This window comes from Macaca nemestrina, chromosome 18 (assembly GCF_043159975.1).
Source record: "Macaca nemestrina isolate mMacNem1 chromosome 18, mMacNem.hap1, whole genome shotgun sequence".
NCBI lineage: Eukaryota > Metazoa > Chordata > Mammalia > Primates > Cercopithecidae > Macaca > Macaca nemestrina.
Window position 1 is genome coordinate 29,767,695 of NC_092142.1, and position 21,661 is coordinate 29,789,355.

Genomic DNA, 21,661 nt, shown 5'->3' on the forward strand with positions numbered 1-21,661 from the left:
TAGAAGGATGAGAATCAAAAGGAATCTTTCTTCTATTGCAGAAGAGTCAGTCTCCAGGATCTCAAAGGCCTAGGGAAGCTGCTTGAGTTGTGAGGTCCATGGAGGTGCATGGTCTTTGGAGTCAGACAAAGTTGATCCTGAGTTTCAGTCCAGCCCCTTAGTAGGCCCTAAGGACTCCCGCGGTGCTATCACAAGCAGTGCTGCCTTTGGGAGCTCCTAACCTCCTGCCTTTTCTCCCTTCAGTGTGGGAAAGGGGTTTGGTCAGCCAGTGGTGTCAGCAGCCCCACCCCATACCCATTATCTACACCTAATCTGGTGGCAGGGAGGCCACAGAGTGCAGCAATTGGAACTGGGTGTGAGGGTGAGAGGCAGCAGGGCCCCAGGCCGAGTCAAGCGCATAGAATCCTGATTGTCAGCAATCAGGGATCTTTCTGCTTTGGGGAGGGAAGTATTTGTTCCACGCGTCTCACTGAATAAGGCACAGCGCCTAAACTGTCCCAACTGGGAGTTTAACCAAGCTAGATGGGGGCCTAGGGCCCTGGCCCAGTCTGACACCCACCTCCTCTCCCACCTTCTACTCAGCGGGAAGACTAGGAGAATCTGAAAGCAGAGGTGCTGCAGCGCCACTAGCTCCAAGACTCCAGAAAAACAGGGATAGGGCATTCTGGCAGGTCAAGGCGGACAGAATACTTGAGCTCAGGAGTTGGAGAACTGACTAGTAACCTTAGCCCCAGCTACTTGGGAGGCTAAGGTGGAAGGATCGCTTGAGCTCAGGAGATCGAGACGAGCCTGGGCAACATGGTGAAACCTTATCTCTACAAAAAATACAAAAATCAGCCGGGCATGGTCGCATGTTCCTGTAGTTCCAGCTACTCAGGTGGCTGAGGTGGGAAGATTGCTTGAGCCCGGGAGGCTGCAGTGAGTCATGATTGCACACTGCACCAGCGTGGGCAATAGAGTGAGACCCTGTCTCAAAACAAAAACAAAAACCAGAGGAGGAGTCCATGGCCACTGAGCCTGAGCCAGCAGGGCCCAGAGGAACTGAGCTCCCAGCCCTGTCGCTGCCAAGGACCCTTCTTCCCTGAGCTTGAAGGGATTGAGAAGGAGAGACAGACGGACAGTCAGCGGGCCCCTTGCCAGTGATGCAGACTCCAGGAGACGGGGGCAGAGTTGTAGATTAGAAGAAGAGGCCAGCCCCTCTTCCACGTTCCACCACTGCCCGCAACATCCTCCTGGGACCCCAGCCTGCATGCCCCTATAAGATGCTTTTGTACTGGTTCAGTGTATGTATCATGCAAAGGCCTAATTGAAAACACGTGAATGAAGTGTACAGTCTTCTGTTCCCAGCTGAGGGGCCCCCTCCCACGGTGGCGTTAGCAGTGGGGTACAGTGTGGTACGGGATGAGGGTCTTTCTTGCTTTAAAGGTGTCTAAATGTACTTCTTAATTAGCTAATAAGATGTCTTATACAAGCAGAACCAGGTAAGGGAAAGAGCAAGTGCATTTCAAGTCGCAGCTCACCCCTTAATTAGCTGTAATACCCGCGGCAGGCGGCCCCACCTCAATGAGCCAGTCTCCCTTTCAAAAAAATAAAAAATAAAAATAAAAAAAACCACTAGTAATGAGGGGGCGGGGCATGGAGCTTTATCCAATCAGAGGCACTGGAATGGAAACCATCCAATCAGGAGTGAAGCCGGAGAGCAGGGGCGGCTTCCGGGATTTGGCGGGGGCCTTTGTCGGCTCCAGTTAGAGGTCGGGTCTCCTCATCACGGCCTTGAGTCTTTAGTTCTGGGAGGCCCAGGCAGCTTCACGTTCTGAGAATAAACAGTCTCTGTTGTTCTGTGACCTGCAGGCACTGGGAGATCCGTAGCTAAGACGCCAGAGCATCCCGGAAGCTGGGAAATGGTGAGTGTGGGGGTCGGGGGTCCCCAGAGTGGGGAAGGGGGTGGTCGGAAGCGGCCAGAACCCGCTGTAGGGGCACCCGGGCCTCCCCGCAGTCAGCTCCGGGGTCTGGTCCCCGAGTCCCAGCGGGCGCAGCTCGGCCCTCGGTCTCCTCCGCTGCAAGATGGCCGCCAGGCCGGCAGCCGGGACCCCTCGCGTCCTGTCCCGTCCCGTCCCGACCCCGCAGAGCGACCTCGGCCCTGGCCAGAGCCCTCTCTGGGCGGCTCCGCGCCGCAGCCCCGCGTCTCCCCCAGATTGTGCGGTGAGGACGGGAGCGTCTCAGGGGAGACCCAGGTTCGGTGTGTGGTTCGTGTGTGGGGAGAAACTGTGCCCCGTGGGGTCCTCAGTCACTCCTTTCTCCTATTAAGAATTAAAGGGAGTCACTGTTAAAACGTTGAAGAATTTGAGCAAATAGCGATTTGTGACGTGGGAAACCTGCAGTCCTGGTTTGTGGTTCGGAGGTCGCCACAGGGGCTTGAAGGAAATGTTTTTTATAAGGTGCATGAGTAAGCGGACCAAATTAACCGATGGGTTACAGTTCTGTAGTTGCCTTATTTAGACTATGCAGGTGGAGGTGAATTGGAGCTTTGTGGTTCGTTAAGTCTGAATTTTGTTTTCCCCTAAAGTTGTAATTTACAAGAAATGCATGTGAGTTTGGTTTTGGTTTTTCTCCCTAGAAACCTGGGGCACTATAACCACTTCCGTATAATCGCCTGCTCGTTAATCATCTTAACACTGCCCAGGGGAACTGGTTTTCCCCTGCGGTTTCCTAACGTGTGTGGCACGCAGAGTCTCAAATCCACCACTGTGTTCTCCCAGTCTAACGGGGCTTGCAGTAAAATATTAAATTTCCAGTTCCTTCCCGACATTTCCAAAGGCTAACTTCCCCTCTCCAATTCACAACATTATTAACTACTGGTCATTTACTGTACATTTCATATAGAGTATTTTCTTCATTAATCATGATTTCACAGAGCAGTGGATGACACTTTTTTAAAGATTTGTGTTATTTTGGTATACATTTCACATGAGAGGAAAGAGAGAATAAAAAAGTCCCTGACACTCCACTGCAAAAAAATCTTTGTGCCTCTTTTTCATTCATCTTCCCTAGGCACAGATACGTTATCAGAAAGAATGTCTTTTGACTTGAGGTTTTGCACAGGGCCCTGTATAGCCACTCTCTATCCAATCTTTTCCTGTTCCTGAATTTCAGTACTGTCTGGGATGACTCAAGATGCCCACAGTGGCCATTTCTCCTGAAATGTTTAGTGACTGTCAGCCCCAGGTCACCTCCTTGTTAGAGGATGGCCCGAGGTATGGAAGTGTAGCCCCCCAGGGGAGCAGCTGGATGCCCTGGGGCTGAGAGAAATCTCCTGGGACACCCTTAACCTAAAAAGATAACCCTTTGGGACTTAAGAATTTTATTTCTTCAAAGCTAGTTTTCATCCCTTGGAGACACATTGCTGGTCAGCCAATTGTTTGCTGGTATTGAGAGTAAACAGTCACAAATGATTCCTGCCCCCAGATTCATTCAGATTTGTGAAGGGAGAAAAACTCCCAAAGGACCAAAAAACAAAAACCCCACCGCAGTGAGGTGCTGCAAACTCGGCTGCAGTGCGTGGGGGCACAGTGCAGGATCTCCTGGGAGGATGGTCCCTGAGCATTTTAATGAGCAGTATTGGGGTAGGAGAATGTCCCAGATGATACCGTGACCCGACTTGACACTTGAGCCAGTTATGTCTTGTGTTTCAATCAGCATTACCACTCCCTGAGTCTGCTGCCTTAGAAAGATTTGTTCATTTATTTCTACTTCAGTTTTTCAATTAGTGTAAATTTCATCAGTAGAGCTTGAAAGATAAAAAGCATTTCCAAGGCCGTGAAAGGTGGATTTCAGAAAATTAAAATATCAAGTCATATAATTCATTGTTAAAAATTCTTACTATCTTTTTTTTCAGCTGAGTGAGTGTAGTAAGTTTCTCAGGTTTGTTCTTTTTTTTGAGAGTAATTTAAAACAATCTCAGGGCTCACCTTTTGGAAATGCTGCCAGGGAAAAGAAATGGAGAAAATCTTTCTTTCATTATTGGCTATAGAAAGTGAATACATTTTCACAACAATGTGTGGTAGATTAATTGGTGAATTACATAGTTTCGTCAAAACATCAGTTTCTTTTTTTTTTGTAGGGTGAAGAAGTTATGACAGTGGATATCTTTGTTCTTTATCCTCTTGTCTGGATGTTGAGTTTATTTTTTATTTTTTGCTTTTTGGAGACAGGATCTCCCCTCTGTCACCCAGACTGAAGTGCAGTGGTGTGGTTACAGCTCACTCAACCTCCTGGGCTCAAGTGATTCTCCTACCTCAGCCTTCCTAGTTCCTAGTAGCTGGGACTTACAGGGGTGCTCCACCATGGCTGGCTATTTTGTTTTTTCTTTTTGTAGAGATGTGGGTCTCACTGTATTGCCCCCAGAGTGGTCTCAAACTCCTGGGCTCAAGCGATCCTCCTGCCTTGGCCTCCCAAAGTGCTGGGATAACAGACATGAGCCACCATGCCTGGCCTTGGATGTGCGGCTTTAATGCCGAACTTAGCACCTACTAGAATTGTTTATATATATTTACTAAATGATCTGTTATCATGGAAATAAGTGGCCTATTTATTGTCTGAAAGGGATAGATACTTTTGTATTTTCTGTTGAGGTATAAATTATAAAGGCGTTTCAGTTTCCTTTATTCTATAAACGCTGTTTGAGTAGTTTTGCTTTCTTCAAACACTGGGCATTTTCTCATTGAATACTAATTGAATAACCCTGACTGGGAAGCAGAAGCCTGAGCTCAGTGAGTGCAAACTAACCCAGTCTTGAGCCTGCAAGAAGAGGTCACTGAAGCCCAGTTAGTTCTTCCAGGGGAGTTTCCCCTGCACATGTCGCAGCCTGCTCACCCCAATCATGGAAGAAGCCCTTTATACTGAGAAGCTACAGAGCCCTGGAAAGCTGAAAGCTGAAAATCCACAGAAAGAGGCAGTTAGGGTTGGGAGGCTCTTTCTGAGGATAGAAATTGTTGTCCTGGTTTTGGTTTTTCTCCCTGGAAACCCAGGGCACTACAACCACTTCCATATAATCGCCTACTCATTAATCATTTTAACACTGCCCTTGACAACTGGTTTTCCCCCTGTGTTTTCCTAATATTTGGCACGCAGAGTCTCAAATCTCTGCCACACTGTGTTCCCCCAGATTAACTTGAGGCTTGCAGTAAAATATTAAGTTTCCAGTTCCTTCCCCACATTTTACTTGATTTTGTCAAATAAAACCAATTCAGGTTTAGGTAAGAAGTTCCTTAATTCTAAAGGAGTATTGCAACAGGGGGAAAGCACCAGCTGTAAGATCTTTGTGGATCTCAAAGGTTAGGCAGACAAAGACTTGCTTTCACAGGGAGGAGCAAACAAGCTCAGAAGGCAGGAGGGGAAGGGCAGGATTAAGATGCCAATATCAGATTCTAGATCAGAGAATATTTCACTCTGATGTCAGCCTGTTCTTAGGAGGGACTTAGGGAGGTGTTGAATGTTGACCAGGCTGTGGGTGTGTCAAAGTCCAGCAACTTGGAGAAAAATATAAAGTTTGGTTGAGTAGTTTATTCTGAACACTGAAGACAGAACTGTTCAGCTGAGTCAGAAGGGGAATTTGGAGAGTCTGTGGCTTTGTGATGACTAAATCAGGGAGCATCATCGAAGTCATAATAGGGTGGTTTTTGCAGTAAGCTGTTCTTGGAGAACACAGAAGATGGGGGATTTCTTTAATCACAGCTATTTACTAGGTTACTATTCCTATCTTTTCCCACTGTTTTTTTTTTTTTTTTTTGCCCTGTATGTATTTATCTCATTTGGCTGTTCTGAACTGTATCCTTATGATAACCTGATAAACATAAGTAAAGCGATTTGCTGAGTTATTTGAATAGATCTTTGAAATGATTGAACTTAAGGATAGGGTTATGGGTGCCCTCGATTTACAGGCAGTAACTTGGAAGTATAGATAGTGCCCCAGGCATTGTGACTGGCATCTGAAGTGGGGGCAGTGTTGTGGAACAGAGCCCAGAACTTGTGGGGCCTGTGCTGACTCTGCGTGGTGTCAGAATTAAGTTGTTGGCACTCAGTTGATGTTGGAGGATTGGTTGGTGTTCAGCAAACTCTACACATTTGGTGTCAGAAGACAGACCTCACAGAGGCCTGGGTTGGAGAGAGACTCCCAAGTGTCTGGGGGAAGGGAGGCTCTGTTCTGCACACAGGTTGTCCCACTGTGCATTGTCCTTTGATTCCAGGTCTCCTGCTAGGGTGAGAGGGGACTGAAGACTGAGAGGAAAGGCGTTCTGAGAAGAGACCCCCTCCCCCACCCAGCTGCTACTACATGATTCCCACCCACTCCTGAACATACCAACTAGGCATTGGCATGTCCCCGTCCCTCCCAGGAGAAGGCTTGACCGTCAGGAATTACATCCGTAGCACCTTTGCTTCCAGTTTCCTGCCAAAAACCCACTCAAGTGCCTGAGGACTCCTGGCTTGTTGTAATCCTAGACACTGAATCCGTAGCAGCGGCCTCGTTTCTCCATCAAACTAGGCTTGTGGACCATCCAATCATAATCTCATCTGCCTGCATGGACCCAGGAATATGTCAGAGCATAGCCCCACCTGGGCCAGTATCTGTAGCACAAACCAGTCCTTCCACCAACTTGGTACTACCCTCTGCTCATGGCTCGATAGCACCTTCCTCTGTTCTGCCTTTTACTTCCCCACAAGCCCCTTCTTTATGTGTACCCAGTGTTCCCCACCCCACAGGTGCCTGAATCCAGCACCTATTGGAACTCAGATGTCCATGAGCTCAAGACCATGGCCCTAGGCTTGGCTGTTGTAAGAGCAAATACAAATTAGAAATATATATAAGACTTAATCCTTCTTGAAAATAAGGAAATAAATTTTTCTTTTTTTTTTACTTTAGAAAACTTTCATATGTAAGTTATTTTTCTGTTTTACAATCTGTCTAAATCACTCTAACAGCTAAATAGGTCATTTGTCAGTCTTTTTGACTCACTACTGCCTTTCTCTAAATGTAAATAGCAAAGAAGATAAAGCCGTATCCCACAGTTTCTCTAGGAGAGCAGGCATCTGGCTCCAAGTTGCAAATCTGCCTGTCACGAAGACATGAAGTTTATTTTTCCTTTGACTGTAGCCAATTAAAAACCACAGATGGCCTCCCAATTCCCAGGTGAATTTAGAATGAACTCTATCTGACGAATGGTGCTGTCAGGTCTTCTATTGAGGACTAATTATGGTGACTTTTCACCAGTGGGTGTTTTTCTAATCTCTTAGCAGATTGCCTATCATGTCCTTTACATTCTGGGCTAATTATGTCACAAAAGAGTTTTCTTTCTTTTCTACCACTATGGATAGTTTTTCTGGGGTTGGAGATGATTTTATGATTTTCTTCTTCATTATATTTTTCAAACGTTGCCCAGAATTACCATACAGAATATAAACCTGTAAGGTGCCTGTAAGACTTCACTCCAGAGGGTCCTTTCCCTCTTTGATTTCTGTTCACAACCCACAATTGTGCAGCACAGTGCCCACTACTCCCAAAATCTGCAGGCAGAATGGTCTCTCTGCTTACTTGGAATCTTCAGTCCCTTCTAGAACCGTTTGGCTACATTTCTACAAAAATAAGTTCACAGGGCATCAGTCAGTTAGCCATTCCAGCTCTGTCTTTCCATGCCCCTGGCATCTTCAGACCTGAAACTGATTCAAAGACCATGGGGCCTGGAAACCAACCAGGCACACACACATGCATGGAGTAGGCCTGAGAATCTCAACATTCCCCTCATCCTCTTGCCCAAATGCCCATGAATGTGCAGAAGGCGCATGCCACTTCCCTGCCCCTCCAACACCTAAATCTGCAGCTGTGAATTCTGAACCCAGGTCCTGGGGTTCTCCAGGATGTGTGAGAGCAGCCTTCCTGAGGGGCTGTCTCCTCTAGTTTTCTTCACAGCAACACCCAAGAATGCAGAGCCAGGTTGATCCCACCTGGAGTCTGCACATAAAGGCTGGTCTCCACCTGGGATCCACGAGACAGGGCCAGACTTTGGACTCAGGATATATAGAAAATCCAGGGAACGTTTTCTTCATTGTGAGAGATCAACATGGACTTTGTATAAACAGAATTTCGTGGCAGAATCTGTAAGTGTAAAGCAGCACCTTAGCAGAGGGAGGGAGCCATGAGTGAAGCTGCGCCTACCTGTGAGCTGTGTTACTGGAGTAGGGTAATCTTGTCCTTTCTTGTACCTAAGAGTTAGCTGATCAGGTATAGGTAATAACATATCTGGATCCTGGATCTGTGGCCCTACGATGACAACTCAATTTTCTATTCTGGTTCCACAAGGACAACTTGAGTCTTTCCTGCCTGAATCACTATTGGGTTTTCATCACACAGTTACAGGGACTATCTCACCAGCACCTAGGGGTCCTTGAGACACTTGGTTATATCCTGTGCAGGCAGGGGACAGGCTGACAATGGGCTAATCTTGCTTCTGTCTCAGAGGGAGAGGAATGAGTCATCAGGGTTTGTTTCTCTTTTAACAGAAGGAATCTCCTTATTTGGTATCCAAGTGGGAGTTGCTCCAGTTTTCTAATGTGTGGGTGAAATACAAGGAGGAGGCCTGGAGACTCATACTGATAGGTAAACCAATTGCTTCCATTTCATATGGCCACTAGGAAAACAGATGCAGCAGCCATAGTCCCTACCATCCAGGAACTTTCAGTCTAGAGCAGATGGATAATGGTTGAATTCAACATCATGTGGTCAGGAGCAAGAACAGAGGTGTACAGGGAACTTGGACTTGGTTTGGGACACTGCCCTTATGTTGACGTTGTGAGTTCTGATGTCACCACCTGAAGGGCCACCCATGGACAAAAGAGTTGTTATTATAATGATTATTTATATTGCTTTTTTCTTGTTAAAGATAATTATGTAGCTACTAATATAATTTTCCTAGAAAGCCCTATGCGTTTTGGTTAAATTGTTTGTTGTTGCATGTTACAAAATAGAATGAACCTTAAACTATTAAAACAAGGCAACCCATGGGAGTCAAGTTCTTGTTGGTCAGGCTTAGGAAAGACAACTGAAAATAAAGCAGCAATGTAGAGACGAGAAGTCTAGCCCAGCCCCTGCCCCAGCCCTGCCCAAATCCATGCCCAAATTCATCCTCTTCTGAGCCTGGTCCAGGTCTGCCCCTACCCTGGAGCCTCCCCTCATAGAACTGACTAGAGGAGATCAGACTTCAGGGTGGCTGCTGCTGCCATCTTTTCAGAGGTGGTGCTCACAATTTCCCCAAACCCAAAAGCAGATAAATGGGAGTAAAGGACTCACTTTTTCAAAATTATTTGAAAATTAAATTTTTTTCTTATTGAAACCAGTACCTCTAGAAACATTCCACCTGGCAACCTCTTTTTCATTTCTGCAGATCCAGTAGTTGCTCTACAAGTTGTAACAAAGTCAGTGTAAAGATATAAAGAGAATAATGAGAAATTCTTTTTCTTCTTCTTCTTTTTTTTTTTTTTTTGAGACTGAATCTCACTCTGTTGCCCAGGCTGGAATAGTGTCGCAATCTCAGATGACACAACCTCTGCCTTCCTGGTTCAGGTGATTCTCTGCCTTAGCCTCCCGAGTAACTGGGATTACAGGTGTGCCACCATGCCCAGCTGATTTTTGTATTTTTAGTAGAGACAGGGTTTCACAATGTTGACCAGGCTGGTCTTGAACTCCTGACCTCAAATGATCCACCCACCTTGGCCTCACAGAGTGCTGGGATTACAGGCGTGAGCCACCTCGCCCAGTGGAGAAATTCTTCCGAACTAAACTTGTCCCCTTCCTTTCTGTATCCCTCCCATCTGTCTATAGTTAGCTTTTATAGTGATAGGGAAACAAGAAGAAATAGAAAGGCTGGGCCATTATCTAAATCCTGCTGGGAATTATGGGATACTCAGGAGCCACATCCCAGAGGTTTATGTGGCTTAACTGGCACCATGTGATGTTCCCAGCACAGTGCATACTGTGAGCACTTAGTACAAGCTCAGTAAACACTGCTTTAATGCATGTCTCCATGTTGTTTTCCAAATGCTGACTTAGACCTAACTGTCTTCTCTAGTCTCTGTATCTGTAGACTTTAAATGGCTGGCAAAGGATGTGATCTTTCAGGACAGTGATTGGTGGTCCTCGCTGTGAACGAAAAGTTTTTTTTTTTTTTTTTTTTAAGACGGAGTCTCGCTCTGTCACCCAGGCTGGAGTGCAGTGGCGCGATCTTGGCTCACTGCAAGCTCCGCCTGCTGGATTCACGCCATTCTCCTGCCTCAGCCTCCCGAGTAGCTGGAACTACAGGCGCCCGCTACCACACCCGGCTAATTTTTTGTATTTTTAGTAGAGACGGGCTTTCACCGTGTTAGCCAGGATGGTCTCTATCTCCTGACCTTGTGATCCGCCCATCTCGGCCTTCCAAAGTGCTAGGATTACAGGCGTGAGCCACCGCGCCGGGCCCAAAAAGTATTTTTGTTGTGATTAGAGTATTGGGTGTAAGGGACTCTGCTGTGTCTGCTTCCTTTAGCTGAGTGCTATTGATATTGGGTCTAGGAGGAGCAACATCAGCATTGACAGGGGACTTGTTAAAGAAGCCAGTTCATGGAAACTTTTCAAACCTGCAGAATCACATTACTTACAGGGGGCCCAGAATACTAAATGATATGTATGCGTATTGAACCTTGAGAGACAATGCTTAGCTAAGTGATTCTCAGCCCCCGCTTCTAAGTAGGGTCACATGGCCAGTTTGAAGAACTGTGGTCACTGTATCTTCCCCCACAGATTGTTTTTTGTGATTATATTATGCTTTACTTTTCCCCTCCACCCATATCACAGCAATGATTATGGGCCTGTCTGTGCGTCAGCACTGATACCAACTTGTCTTATTACAGATAATGCTAACTTCATTTACTTGGTTCAGGTGCCCTCTGCCAGAATCCTTCACTATAATCATTTTTCTCTTTGTCTTTAATGAGTATCTAGGAGGGAGGATTGACTGAGTGTGTGTATAAACCATCACATTTAATCCAGAGACTCCCATTTCTTTTTGGTTTCCCTGTGTTTGTAGCTTTCTTTGCAGAGTGAAGGCTCTCACATTTGTTGACAGGAGATAACAGCTTTTAAGACTGGAAGTTCTGAAGCAGGTCTCAGTATTGTAGGTTTCCATTTTATTTCATCTCATGTCACAAGCATATGCTTATTTATCTTTATATTTTCGGAGGAAGAATAAGAATTAACATATAACAAATATATCTATTGTCTTAAAATTCTAAAATATATAATAGCACATAGAATAAACATAACAAAAACTTGAAAAAAAATACCAGACTCAGAAACAAGAGCTTTTACTTTATTTTGTTGTATGTATTGGTCTTTATAAAGTTTTGTTAAAAACACACAAAAAAGGCATCATCCACAAAGACTTTTATAGTTTTTATACAATTTAAAACATTTTTAAATTTTATTTACACAGAGATATTCTCTTACTTTTAATATGTATATAGTTACCATTTCTCTGTGTATATGTGTGTGTGCACACGCGTGCACACACGCACATAAGATGAAAGCATTATTTGGTCACTATTGTGTGGCTGCTTTCTTGTTTTCATTACTCAGTTACGAAATCTTCTCTGAACATTGTTAAGGTTGTCTCTGTATATTGACCGGTATATCCCTTTGAGATAAATTCTAAATCAGATAAACTGAGGCAAAATACAAACTTTACTATGTAGCAAATATTTGGAAAATAATTCTTATATAAGAGGAAGAATATTTTTCTCATAGATTATTATTTTTTATTATTATACTTTAAGTTCTAGGGTACATGTGCACAACGTGCAGGTTTGTTACATATGTATACATGTGCCATGTTGGTGTGCTGCACCCACTAACTCGTCATTTACATTAGGTATATCTCCTAATGCTATCCCTCCCCCCTCCCCACTCCCCACAATAGGCCCCGGTGAGTGATGTTTCCCTTCCTGTGTCCGAGTGATCTCATTGTTCAGTTCCCACCTATGAGTGAGAACATGCGGTGTTTGGTTTTCTGTTCTTGCGATAGTTTGCTGAGAATGATGGTTTCCAGCTGCATCCATGTCTCTGCAAAGGACACGAACTCATCCTTTTTTATGGCTGCATAGTATTCCATGGTGTGTATGTGCCACATTTTCTTAATCCAGTCTGTCACTGATGGACATTTGGGTTGATTCCAAGTCTTTGCTATTGTGAATAGTGCCGCAATAAGCATACGTGTGCATGTGTCTTTATAGCAGCATGATTTATAATCCTTTGGGTATATCCCCAGTAATGGGATGGCTGGGTCAAATGGTATTTCTGGTTCTAGATCCTTGAGGGATCGCCACACTGTTTTACACAATGGATGAACTAGTTTACAGTCCCACCAGCAGTGTAAAAGTGTTCCTATTTCTCCACACCTCTCCAGCACCTGTTGTTTCCTGACTTTTTAATGATCGCCATTCTAACTGGTGTGAGATGGTATCTCATTGTGGTTTTGATTTGCATTTCTCTGATGGTGAGTGACGATGAGCATTTTTTCTTGTGTCTGTTGGCTGTATGAATGTCTTATTTTGAGAAGGGTCTGTTCATATCCTTTGCCCACTTTTTGATGGGGTTGTTTTTTTCTTGTAAATTTGTTTGAGTTCTTTGTAGGTTCTGGATATTAGTCCTTTGTCAGATGAGTAGATTGCAAAAATTTTTTCCCATTCTGTAGGTTGTCTGTTCACTCTGATGGTAGTTTCTTTTGCTGTGCAGAGGCTCTTTAGTTTAATTAGATCCCATTTGTCAATTTTGGCTTTTGTTGCTGTTGCTTTTGGTGTTTTAGACATGAAGTCCTTGCCCATGCCTATGTCCTGAATGGTATTACCTAGGTTTTCTTCTAGGGTTTTTATGGTATTAGCTCTAACATTTAAGTCTCTAATCCATCTTGAATTAATTTTCATACAAGGAGTAAGGAAAGGATCCAGTTTCAGCTTTCTACTTATGGCTAGCCAATTTTCCCAGCACTATTTATTAAATAGGTAATCCTTTCCCCATTTCTTGTTTTTGTCAGGTTTGTCAAAGATCAGATGGCTGTAGATGTGTGGTATTATTTCTGAGGGCTCTGTTCTGTTCCATGGTCTATATCTCTGTTTTGGTACCAGTACCATGTTGTTTTGGTTACTGTAGCCTTGTAGTATAGTTTGAAGTCAGGTAGCGTGATGCCTCCAGCTTTGTTCTTTTGGCTTAGGATTGTCTTGGCAATGTGGGGTCTTTTTTGGTTCCCTATGAACTTTAAAGCAGTTTTTTCCTATTCTGTGAAGAAACTCACTGATAGCTTGATGGGAATGGCATTGAATCTATAAATTACCTTGGGCAGTATGGCTATTTTCACAATATTGATTCTTCCTATCCATGAGCATGGTATGTTCTTCCATTTGTTTGTGTCCTCTTTTATTTCACTGAGCAGTGGTTTGTAGTTCTCCTTGAAGAGGTCCTTTACATCCCTTGTAAGTTGGATTCCTAGGTATTTTATTCTCTTTGAAGGTATTGTGAATGGGAGTTCATTCATGATTTGGCTCTCTGTTTGTCTGTTATTGATGTATAAGAATGCTTGTGATTTTTGCATGTTGATTTTGTATCCTGAGACTTTGCTGAAGTTGCTTATCAGCTTAAGGAGATTTTGGACTGAGACGATGGGGTTTTCTAAATATACAATCATGTCATCTGCAAAGAGGGACAATTTGACTTTTTCTTTTCCTAACTGAATACCCTTGATTTCTTTCTCTTGCCCGATTGCCCTAGCCAGAACTTCCAACACTATGTTGAATAGGAGTGGTGAGAGAGGGCGTCCTGTCTTGTGCCAGTTTTCAAAGGGAATGCTTCTAGTTTTTGTCCCTTTAGTATGATATTGGCTGTGGGTTTGTCATAAATAGGTCTTATTATTTTGAGATACATTCCATCAATACCGAATTTATTGAGAGTTTTTAGCATGAAGGGCTGTTGAATTTTGTGAAAGGCCTTTTCTGCATCTATTGAGATAATCATGTGGTTTTTGTCTTTGGTTCTGTTTATATGCTGGATTACGTTTATTGATTTGCGTATGTTGAACCAGCCTTGCATCCCAGGGATGAAGCCCACTTAATCATGGTGGATACGCTTTTTGATGTGCTGCTGGATTTGGTTTGCCAGTATTTTATTGAGGATTTTTGCATCGATGTTTATCAGGGATATTGGTCTAAAATTCTCCTTTTTTGTTGTGTCTCTGCCAGGCTTTGGTATCAGGATGATGTTGGCCTCATAAAATGAGTTAGGGAGGATTCCCTCTTTTTCTATTGATTGGAATAGTTTCAGAAGGAATGGTACCAACTCCTCCTTGTACCTCTGGTAGAATTCGGCTATGAATCTTTCTGGTCCTGGACTTTTTTTGTTTGGTAGGCTATTGATTATTGCCTCAATTTCAGAACCTGCTATTGGTCTATTCAGGGATTCAACTTCTTCCTGGTTTAGTCTTGGGAGAGTGTAAGTATCCAGGAAATTATCCATTTCTTCTAGGTTTTCTAGTTGATTTGCGTAGAGGTGTTTATAGTATTCTCTGATGGTAGTTTGTATTTCTATGGGGTCGGTGGTGACATCCCCTTTATCATTTTTTATTGCATCTATTTGATTCTTCTCTGTTTTCTTCTTTGTTAGTCTTGCTAGCGGTCGTTCAATTTTGTTGATCTTTTCAAAAAACCAGCTCCTGGATTCACTGATTTTTTTGGAGGGTTTTTTTTGTGTCTCTATCTCCTTCAGTTCTGCTCTGATCTTAGTTATTTCTTACCTTCTGCTGGCTTTTGAATGTGTTTGCTCTTGCTTCTTTAGTTCTTTTAATTGTGATGTTAGGGTGCCAATTTTAGATCTTTCCTGCTTCCTCTTGTGGGCACTCAGTGCTATACATTTCCCTCTACACACTGCTTTAAATGTGTCCCAGAGATTCTGGTATGTTGTATCTTTGTTCTCACTGGTTTCAAAGAACATCTTGATTTCTGCCTTCATTTCATTATGTACCCAGTGTCATTCAGGAGCAGGTTGTTCAGTTTCCATGTAGTTGAGCGGTTTTGATTGAGTTTCTTAGTCCTCAGTTCTAGTTTGATTGCACTGTGGTCTGAGAGATAGTTTGTTATAATTTCTGTTCTTTTACATTTGCCGAGGAGTGCTTTACTTCCAACTATGTGGTCAATTTTGGAATAAGTGCGATGTGTTGCTGAGAAGAATGTATATTCTGTTGATTTGGGGTGGAGAGTTCTGTAGATGTCTATTAGGTTCGCTTGGTGCAGAGTTGAGTTCAATTCCTAGATATCCTTGCTAACTTTCTGTCTCATTGATCTGTCTAATGTTGACAGTGGGGTGTTGAAGTCTCCCATGATTATTGTATGGGAGTGTAAGTCTCTTTGTAAGTCTCTAAGGACTTGCTTTATGAATCTGGGTGCTCCTGTACTGGGTGCATATATATTTAGGATAGTTAGCTCTTCCTGATGAATTGATCCCTTTACCATTATGTAATGGCCTTCTTTGTCTCTTTTGATCTTTGTTCGTTTAAAGTCTGTTTTATCAGAAGCTAGGATTGCAACCCCTGCTTTCTTTTTGTTTTCTATTTGCTTGGTAAATCTTCCTCCATCCCTTTATTTTGAGCCTATGTGTGTCTCTGCATGTGAGATGGGTCTCCTGAATACAGCAAACTGATGGGTCTTGACTCTATCCAATTTGCCAGTCTGTGTCTTTTAAATGGACCATTTAGTCCATTTACATTTAAGTTTAATATTGTTATGTGTGAACTTGATCCTATCATTATGATATTAGCTGGTTATTTTGCTCGTTAGTTGGTGCAGTTTCTTCCTAGCATCGATGGACTTGACATTTTGGCATGTTTTTGCAATGGCTGGTACCAGTTGTTCTTTCCATGTTTAGTGCTTCCTTCAGGATCTCTTGTAGGGCAGGCCTGGTGGTGACAAAATCTCTCAGCATTTGCTTGTCTGTAAAGGATTTTATTTCTCCTTCACTTATGAAACTTAGTTTGACTGGATATGAAATTCTGCGTTGAAAATTCTTTTCTTTAAGAATGTTGAATATTGGCCCCCACTCTCTTCTGGCTTGTAGAGTTTCTGCCGAGAGATCTGCAGTTAGTCTGATGGGCTTCCCTTTGTGGGTAACCCGACCTTTCTCTCTGGCTGCCCTTAAGATTTTTTCCTTCATTTCAACTTTGGTGAATCTGCCAATTATGTGGCTTTGCGTTGCTCTTGTCGAGGAGTATCTTTGTGGCGTTCTCTGTATTTCCTGAATTTGAATGTTGGCCTGCCTTACTAGCTTGGGGAAGTTCTCTTGGATGATATCCTGCAGAGTGTTTTCCAACTTGGTTCCCTTTTCCCCGTCACTTTCAGGCACACCTATCAGGCGTAGATTTGGTCTTTTCACATAATCCCATATTTCTTGGAGGCTTTGTTCATTTCGTTTTACTCTTTTTTCTCTACACTTCTCTTCTCGCTTCATTTCATTCATTTGATCTTCAATCACTGATACTCCTCCTTCCAGTTGATCGAGTGGGTTACTGAAGCTTGTGCATTTGTCATGTAGTTCTCGTGTCATGGTTTTCATCTCTGTCAGTTCTTTTAAGGTCTTCTCTGCATTGATTATTCTAGTTATTCATTCATCCCTTCTTTTTTTTTAAGGTTTTTAGTTTCTTTGCGCTGGGTACATAGTTCCTCCTTTAGCTCTGAGAAGTTTGATAGACTGAAGCCTAAGCCGCCTTCTCTCAACTCTTCAAAGTCATTCTCCATCCAGTTTTGTTCCGTTGCTGATGATGAGCTGCGTTCCTTTGGAGGGGGAAATGTGCTCTGATTTTTTGAATTTCCAGCTTTTCTGCCCTGCTTTTTCCCCATCTTTGTGGTTTTATCTGCCTTTGGTCTTTGATGATGGTGACGTACTGATGGGGTTTTGGTGTGGGTGTCCTTTCTGTTTGTTAGTTTTCCTTCTAACAGTCAGGACCCTCAGCTGCAGGTCTGTTGGAGTTCGTTTGAGGTCCATTCCAGACCCTGTTTGCATGTGTATCAGCCGCGCAGGCTGCAGAAGATAGAATATTGCTGAACAGCGAGTGTTGCTGTCTGATTCTTGCTCTGGAAGCTTTGTCTCAGGGGTGTTCCCAGCTGTATGAGGTGTGAGGTGTCGGTCTGCACCTAGTGGGGAATGTCTTCCAGTTAGGCTACTCAGGGGTCAGGGACCCACTTGAGCAGGCAGTCTGTCCATTCTCAGATCTCAGCTTCCATGCTGGGAGAACCACTGCTCTCTTCAAAGCTGTCAGACAGGGACTTTTACATCTGCAGAGGTTTCTGCTGCTTTTTGTTTAGCTTTGTCCTGTCCCCAGAGGTGGAGTCTACAGAGGCAAGCAGGCCTCCTTGAGCTGTGGTGGGCTTCACCCAATTCGAGCTTCCCAGTGGTTTTGTTTACCTACTTAAGCCTCAGCAATGGTGGGCGCCCCTCCCCCAGCCTCGCTGCCGCCTTGCAGTTAGATCTCAGACTGCTGTGCTAGCAATGAGGGAGGCTCCTTGGGTGTGGGACCCTCTGGGCCATGTGTGGGATATAATCTCCTGGTGTGCCGTTTGCTAAGACCCTTGGTAAAGCACAGTATTAGGGTGGGAGTGACCCGATTTTCCAGGTGTTGTGTGTCTCAATTTCCCTTGGCTAGGAAAAGGAATTCCTTTCCCCCTTGCACTTCCCCGGGGGGCAGTGCCTCGCCCTGCTTTATCTCTTGCTGGTTGGGCTGCACTCGCAGACCAGCATCGACTGTCCGACACGCCCCAGTGAGATGAACCCCGTACCTCAGTTGAAAATGCAGAAATCACCCATCTTCTGTGTTGCTCATGCTGTGAGCTGGAAGCTTGAGCTGTTCCTATTCGGCCATCTTGGCTCTCATAGAGTACTTATTGGATTCTGTATATGTAAACAACTGTTAGTATGACATTGGATATACAGTATATGTTCAAAAAGGATTACTACCATTCTAGCTGTTGTAACTTGTAAATTTCATAAAATTCTCAGTTTCACATCATGCCTGAATTCTTTCCTCAGTGTTCAACCTCTATGCTATTCAAAAGTGGGTTCTGGGCCTGAAGCATTAACACTACCGGTGAACTTGTTAGACATGCAGACACTCAGCCAGCCGTGGTGGCTCATGCCTGTAGCCTTAGCTACTCAGGAGGCAGAGACAGGAGGATCACCTGAGCCCAGGAGGTTGAGGCTGCAGTAAGCTAAGATTCTACCACTGTACTCCAGCCTGGGTGGCAGAGTGAGACCCTGTGTCAAAATTAAAAATTAAAAAATATAGAAATGCAGAAACTCAAAACCTGGATCTACTGAATCAGACTCTGCATTTGAAGATCTCCAGTTTATTGTATACAATTTGAGAAGTATGCCTCTCAGTCACCATGACTTTTCCATCTGAGAGTTATACACAGCTGATTCTGGATGATGTAAATATAGCACCCAAAAATGTATATTCCTGTGTTGATGCCTTAGTTTTATATTTTACATTTGATATAAATATCTACACTAGTTTTGTGAATTTTATGTTATTCTCTTTCCACAGAGTTTGAGACTACATTAGAAAATATTACTGTGTTAAAAATGATCTTACTGAATAACTCAGGTCACTCATATAAGTCAGAACCAATAACTGTCATTTCATCTTGAGACAAAGAACTCTGCCATGGCCACATGGTCAGTGTATTGTTTATTTTTATTTCAGGGACTGTTGACATTCAGGGATGTGGCCGTAGAATTCTCTCTGGAGGAGTGGGAACACCTGGAACCAGCTCAGAAGACTTTGTATCAGGATGTGATGTTAGAAAACTACAGAAACCTGGTCTCTCTGGGTAAGGATAACTTACCTTCAGAATATCTAATAACTAAGAATTTTATTTCTTTTCTTTTCAGAATGTCCCTTGGGATCTTGTGCTTTGTATGAGGTAGTTTCAGATTCTTGTTTTCGGGAAAAAAATAGGGGTTTTGTTGATGCAGAAAAAATTTCATAATGTTTGATTTTGACATTTGCCTTTTTATTTGAGGTGATGTACAAGTTTCACTCTAGTTGTGATTCTAGAAATTGGTTGACATAAACTATTGTTGCTTACACTTTAAAATCCAATTTTTTGGTTTTTGATTCAGTCAGATTTGCAAGAGAAGCTCAGGATCCCCAAATTTTAAATGCTTCCTAAATATTGTAAAGAAGCTGGTAGGAAACAGTATTTTGATAAATACTTTCCAAGAATCTTCAATAATGTCTTCTTTTTTCTACTGAGCACAGTACTCACTTAGAAATTAATCCTGTCCTGTGGGGCCAAAAAAAAAGTATAAAAATAAAAAATAAAAAGAACTCTCAGTAAGAGTCATGTGAATTTTTCCAATGAAACAGGTCTTCTTGTCTCTAAACCGGACCTGATCACCTTTTTGGAGCAAAGGAAAGAGCCCTGGAATGTGAAGCGTGAGGAGACAGTAGCCGTCCAGCCAGGTAGGTGGGAGCGAATGAAGTAGATGACATGGTTGAGAGGTCCAGTGGTCAAGAAAGAACCAGACCTTGAAGTGTGGATTGGGAAGCTCTCCAATGGAAATGATTTTTGAGACGCCTGGCTTCTTTCCCTTGCTGTCACAGAGGGACATCTTCTGTCACATGCTCTTAAATTATCTGATGATTCTCCTTCCTCTTCTGTGATCCACCATCATATTCACAGTGACAGCCAAAGTGCTCCCCTTGGCCTGTGAGGACCTGTGTGATCTGACTGTTCTTCCATTGATTTGGGGGCTCTGAGAAAGTCTGTGCATGTTTCTACCTCTATGTGAAACCACATCTAAAGTTCTGGTTTTGCTTCATGTCAGAAGTGTGTGAGGGGAGTGATGGACAGTGAAATTTTTTTTCAGAAGTCCCAGGAATTCTGTGGTTAGATGTCACATATTTTCTGATATATTAATTTTTAATTCTATTGTGGTTTCTGAGGTGATCCCACAGAAATTAAGATGCAGTAATTTTATCAAAATACAAAACATCTTTCCAAATCTAAGAAAATCTAATCATGTTTCACTTCAACTTTTCATTTTTCCTTGCCTGAGCTAAGATGAGAAATTTAAACTCTATAGGCACAAATTCCACAAATGTTAAATAGTTTAATGTGTATTACTTATTATGTAGAATTATTATCTAAATTTTTGTCTATGGGGAGCTTATAACATTGTCCATTATATAATAAACTCTAAACTGTTGCCTTATATCTTAATAACTATCATTCTTTAATTTTGTCTGGTTCAGTATGAAACTTACTGAGAATATGTCCTTTAGTTCCTTTTTTTTCCTTCTAGACATATGATTCTTTCCACAAATATAAATGGTATCTGTTTCAAATTTTGATGATTTGACCTACATACACATTGTGTAATGACTAAGACAGCAAAGTTAATTACCACATCAGTCACCTCACATTAGATGCCAATTTTTGTGTGTATGATGAGAACTCTTAAGATATACACTGTTAACAAATCTCAAGTATACTATAGTGCCGGGGTCTATAGTTCTGGTCTGTGGCCTGTGAGGAATCTGATCACACAGCAGGAGGTGACCATTCAGCCAGGGAGCATTACTGCCTGATCTCTGCCTCCTCTCAGATCAGCAGCAGCATTTGATTCTCATAGGAGTGTGAACCCTATTGTGAACTGTGCATGCAAAAGATCTAGGTTGTGTGCTTTTTATGAAAATCTATCTAATGCCTGATGATGTGAGGTAAAACACCTTCATTCCAAAACCACCCTCGACTGGACCTCCATCTGCGGAAAAATTGTCTTCCATAAAACTGGTCCCTGCTGCCAAAAAGGTTGGGGACTACTACTATAGAGTATCATTAACTATATTTACAATGCTGTACATTAGATATTCAGAATTTATCTTATAAATGAAAGTTTGTACTTTTTACCATGATGTCCACCTTGTTTATTCATCCATGTTGTCAGAAATTGCAGGAGTACCTTCTTCATTATGTCTGAATAATATTCTATATATTGTGAATAATTGGCTGTGAACATAGGGGTACAGATATATCTTTGACATATGATTTTATTTCCTTTGGTTAAACAATTAGAAGTAGGATCGAAGGTTCATATAATACTTATATTTTTAATTTTTTTGAGGTGCCTTCATGCCATTTTTCATAATGGCTGAATCAATTTACATTTCCACTGACAGTATCCAAGGGTTTTCTTTTCTCCATGCTCTCTTATTATTAATATTAATATTTCTTGACTCTGACAGCAGTCATTCTAACAAGTGTGAATATTTATTGACTTTGACAGCAGTTGTTCTAACAAGTGTGAGGTGATAGCTCATTGAGGTTTTACTTGCATTTTCCTGATGAATAATAACATTGAGAACCTTTTTATAAACCTGTTTGCCACTTCCATGTCATATTTTAAGAAATTTCTACTTGAGTGCTTTGCAAATTAATTTTTTTTTTTGCTATCGAATTGTGTGAGATTCTTAATATTTTGGATATAAAACTCTTATCAGATCTGTTTTCTCCCAATCCCTGGGTTGCTTTTTCATGTTCT

The 21,661-nt window shown here is 42.7% G+C and overlaps 1 protein-coding gene across 6 annotated transcripts in view; it reads left to right on the forward strand.

Annotated features, from left to right (window-relative positions):
* Positions 1-1,692: 1,692 nt before the first annotated feature.
* Positions 1,693-21,661, forward strand: part of LOC105482980 (zinc finger protein 267) — a 45,902-nt gene continuing 25,933 nt past the window's right edge. Inside the window, exons 1-5 of one of the 6 annotated variants that reach the window (XM_071084463.1) lie at positions 1,693-1,751; positions 1,852-1,904; positions 6,246-6,656; positions 18,819-18,945; positions 19,485-19,580. In XM_071084463.1, the coding sequence (XP_070940564.1) occupies positions 6,579-6,656; positions 18,819-18,945; positions 19,485-19,580 (301 nt within the window). In that variant the 5' untranslated portion in view covers positions 1,693-1,751; positions 1,852-1,904; positions 6,246-6,578. The other 5 variants (XM_071084462.1, XM_011743523.2, XM_011743520.2 and 2 more) reach the window with 5 other exon arrangements.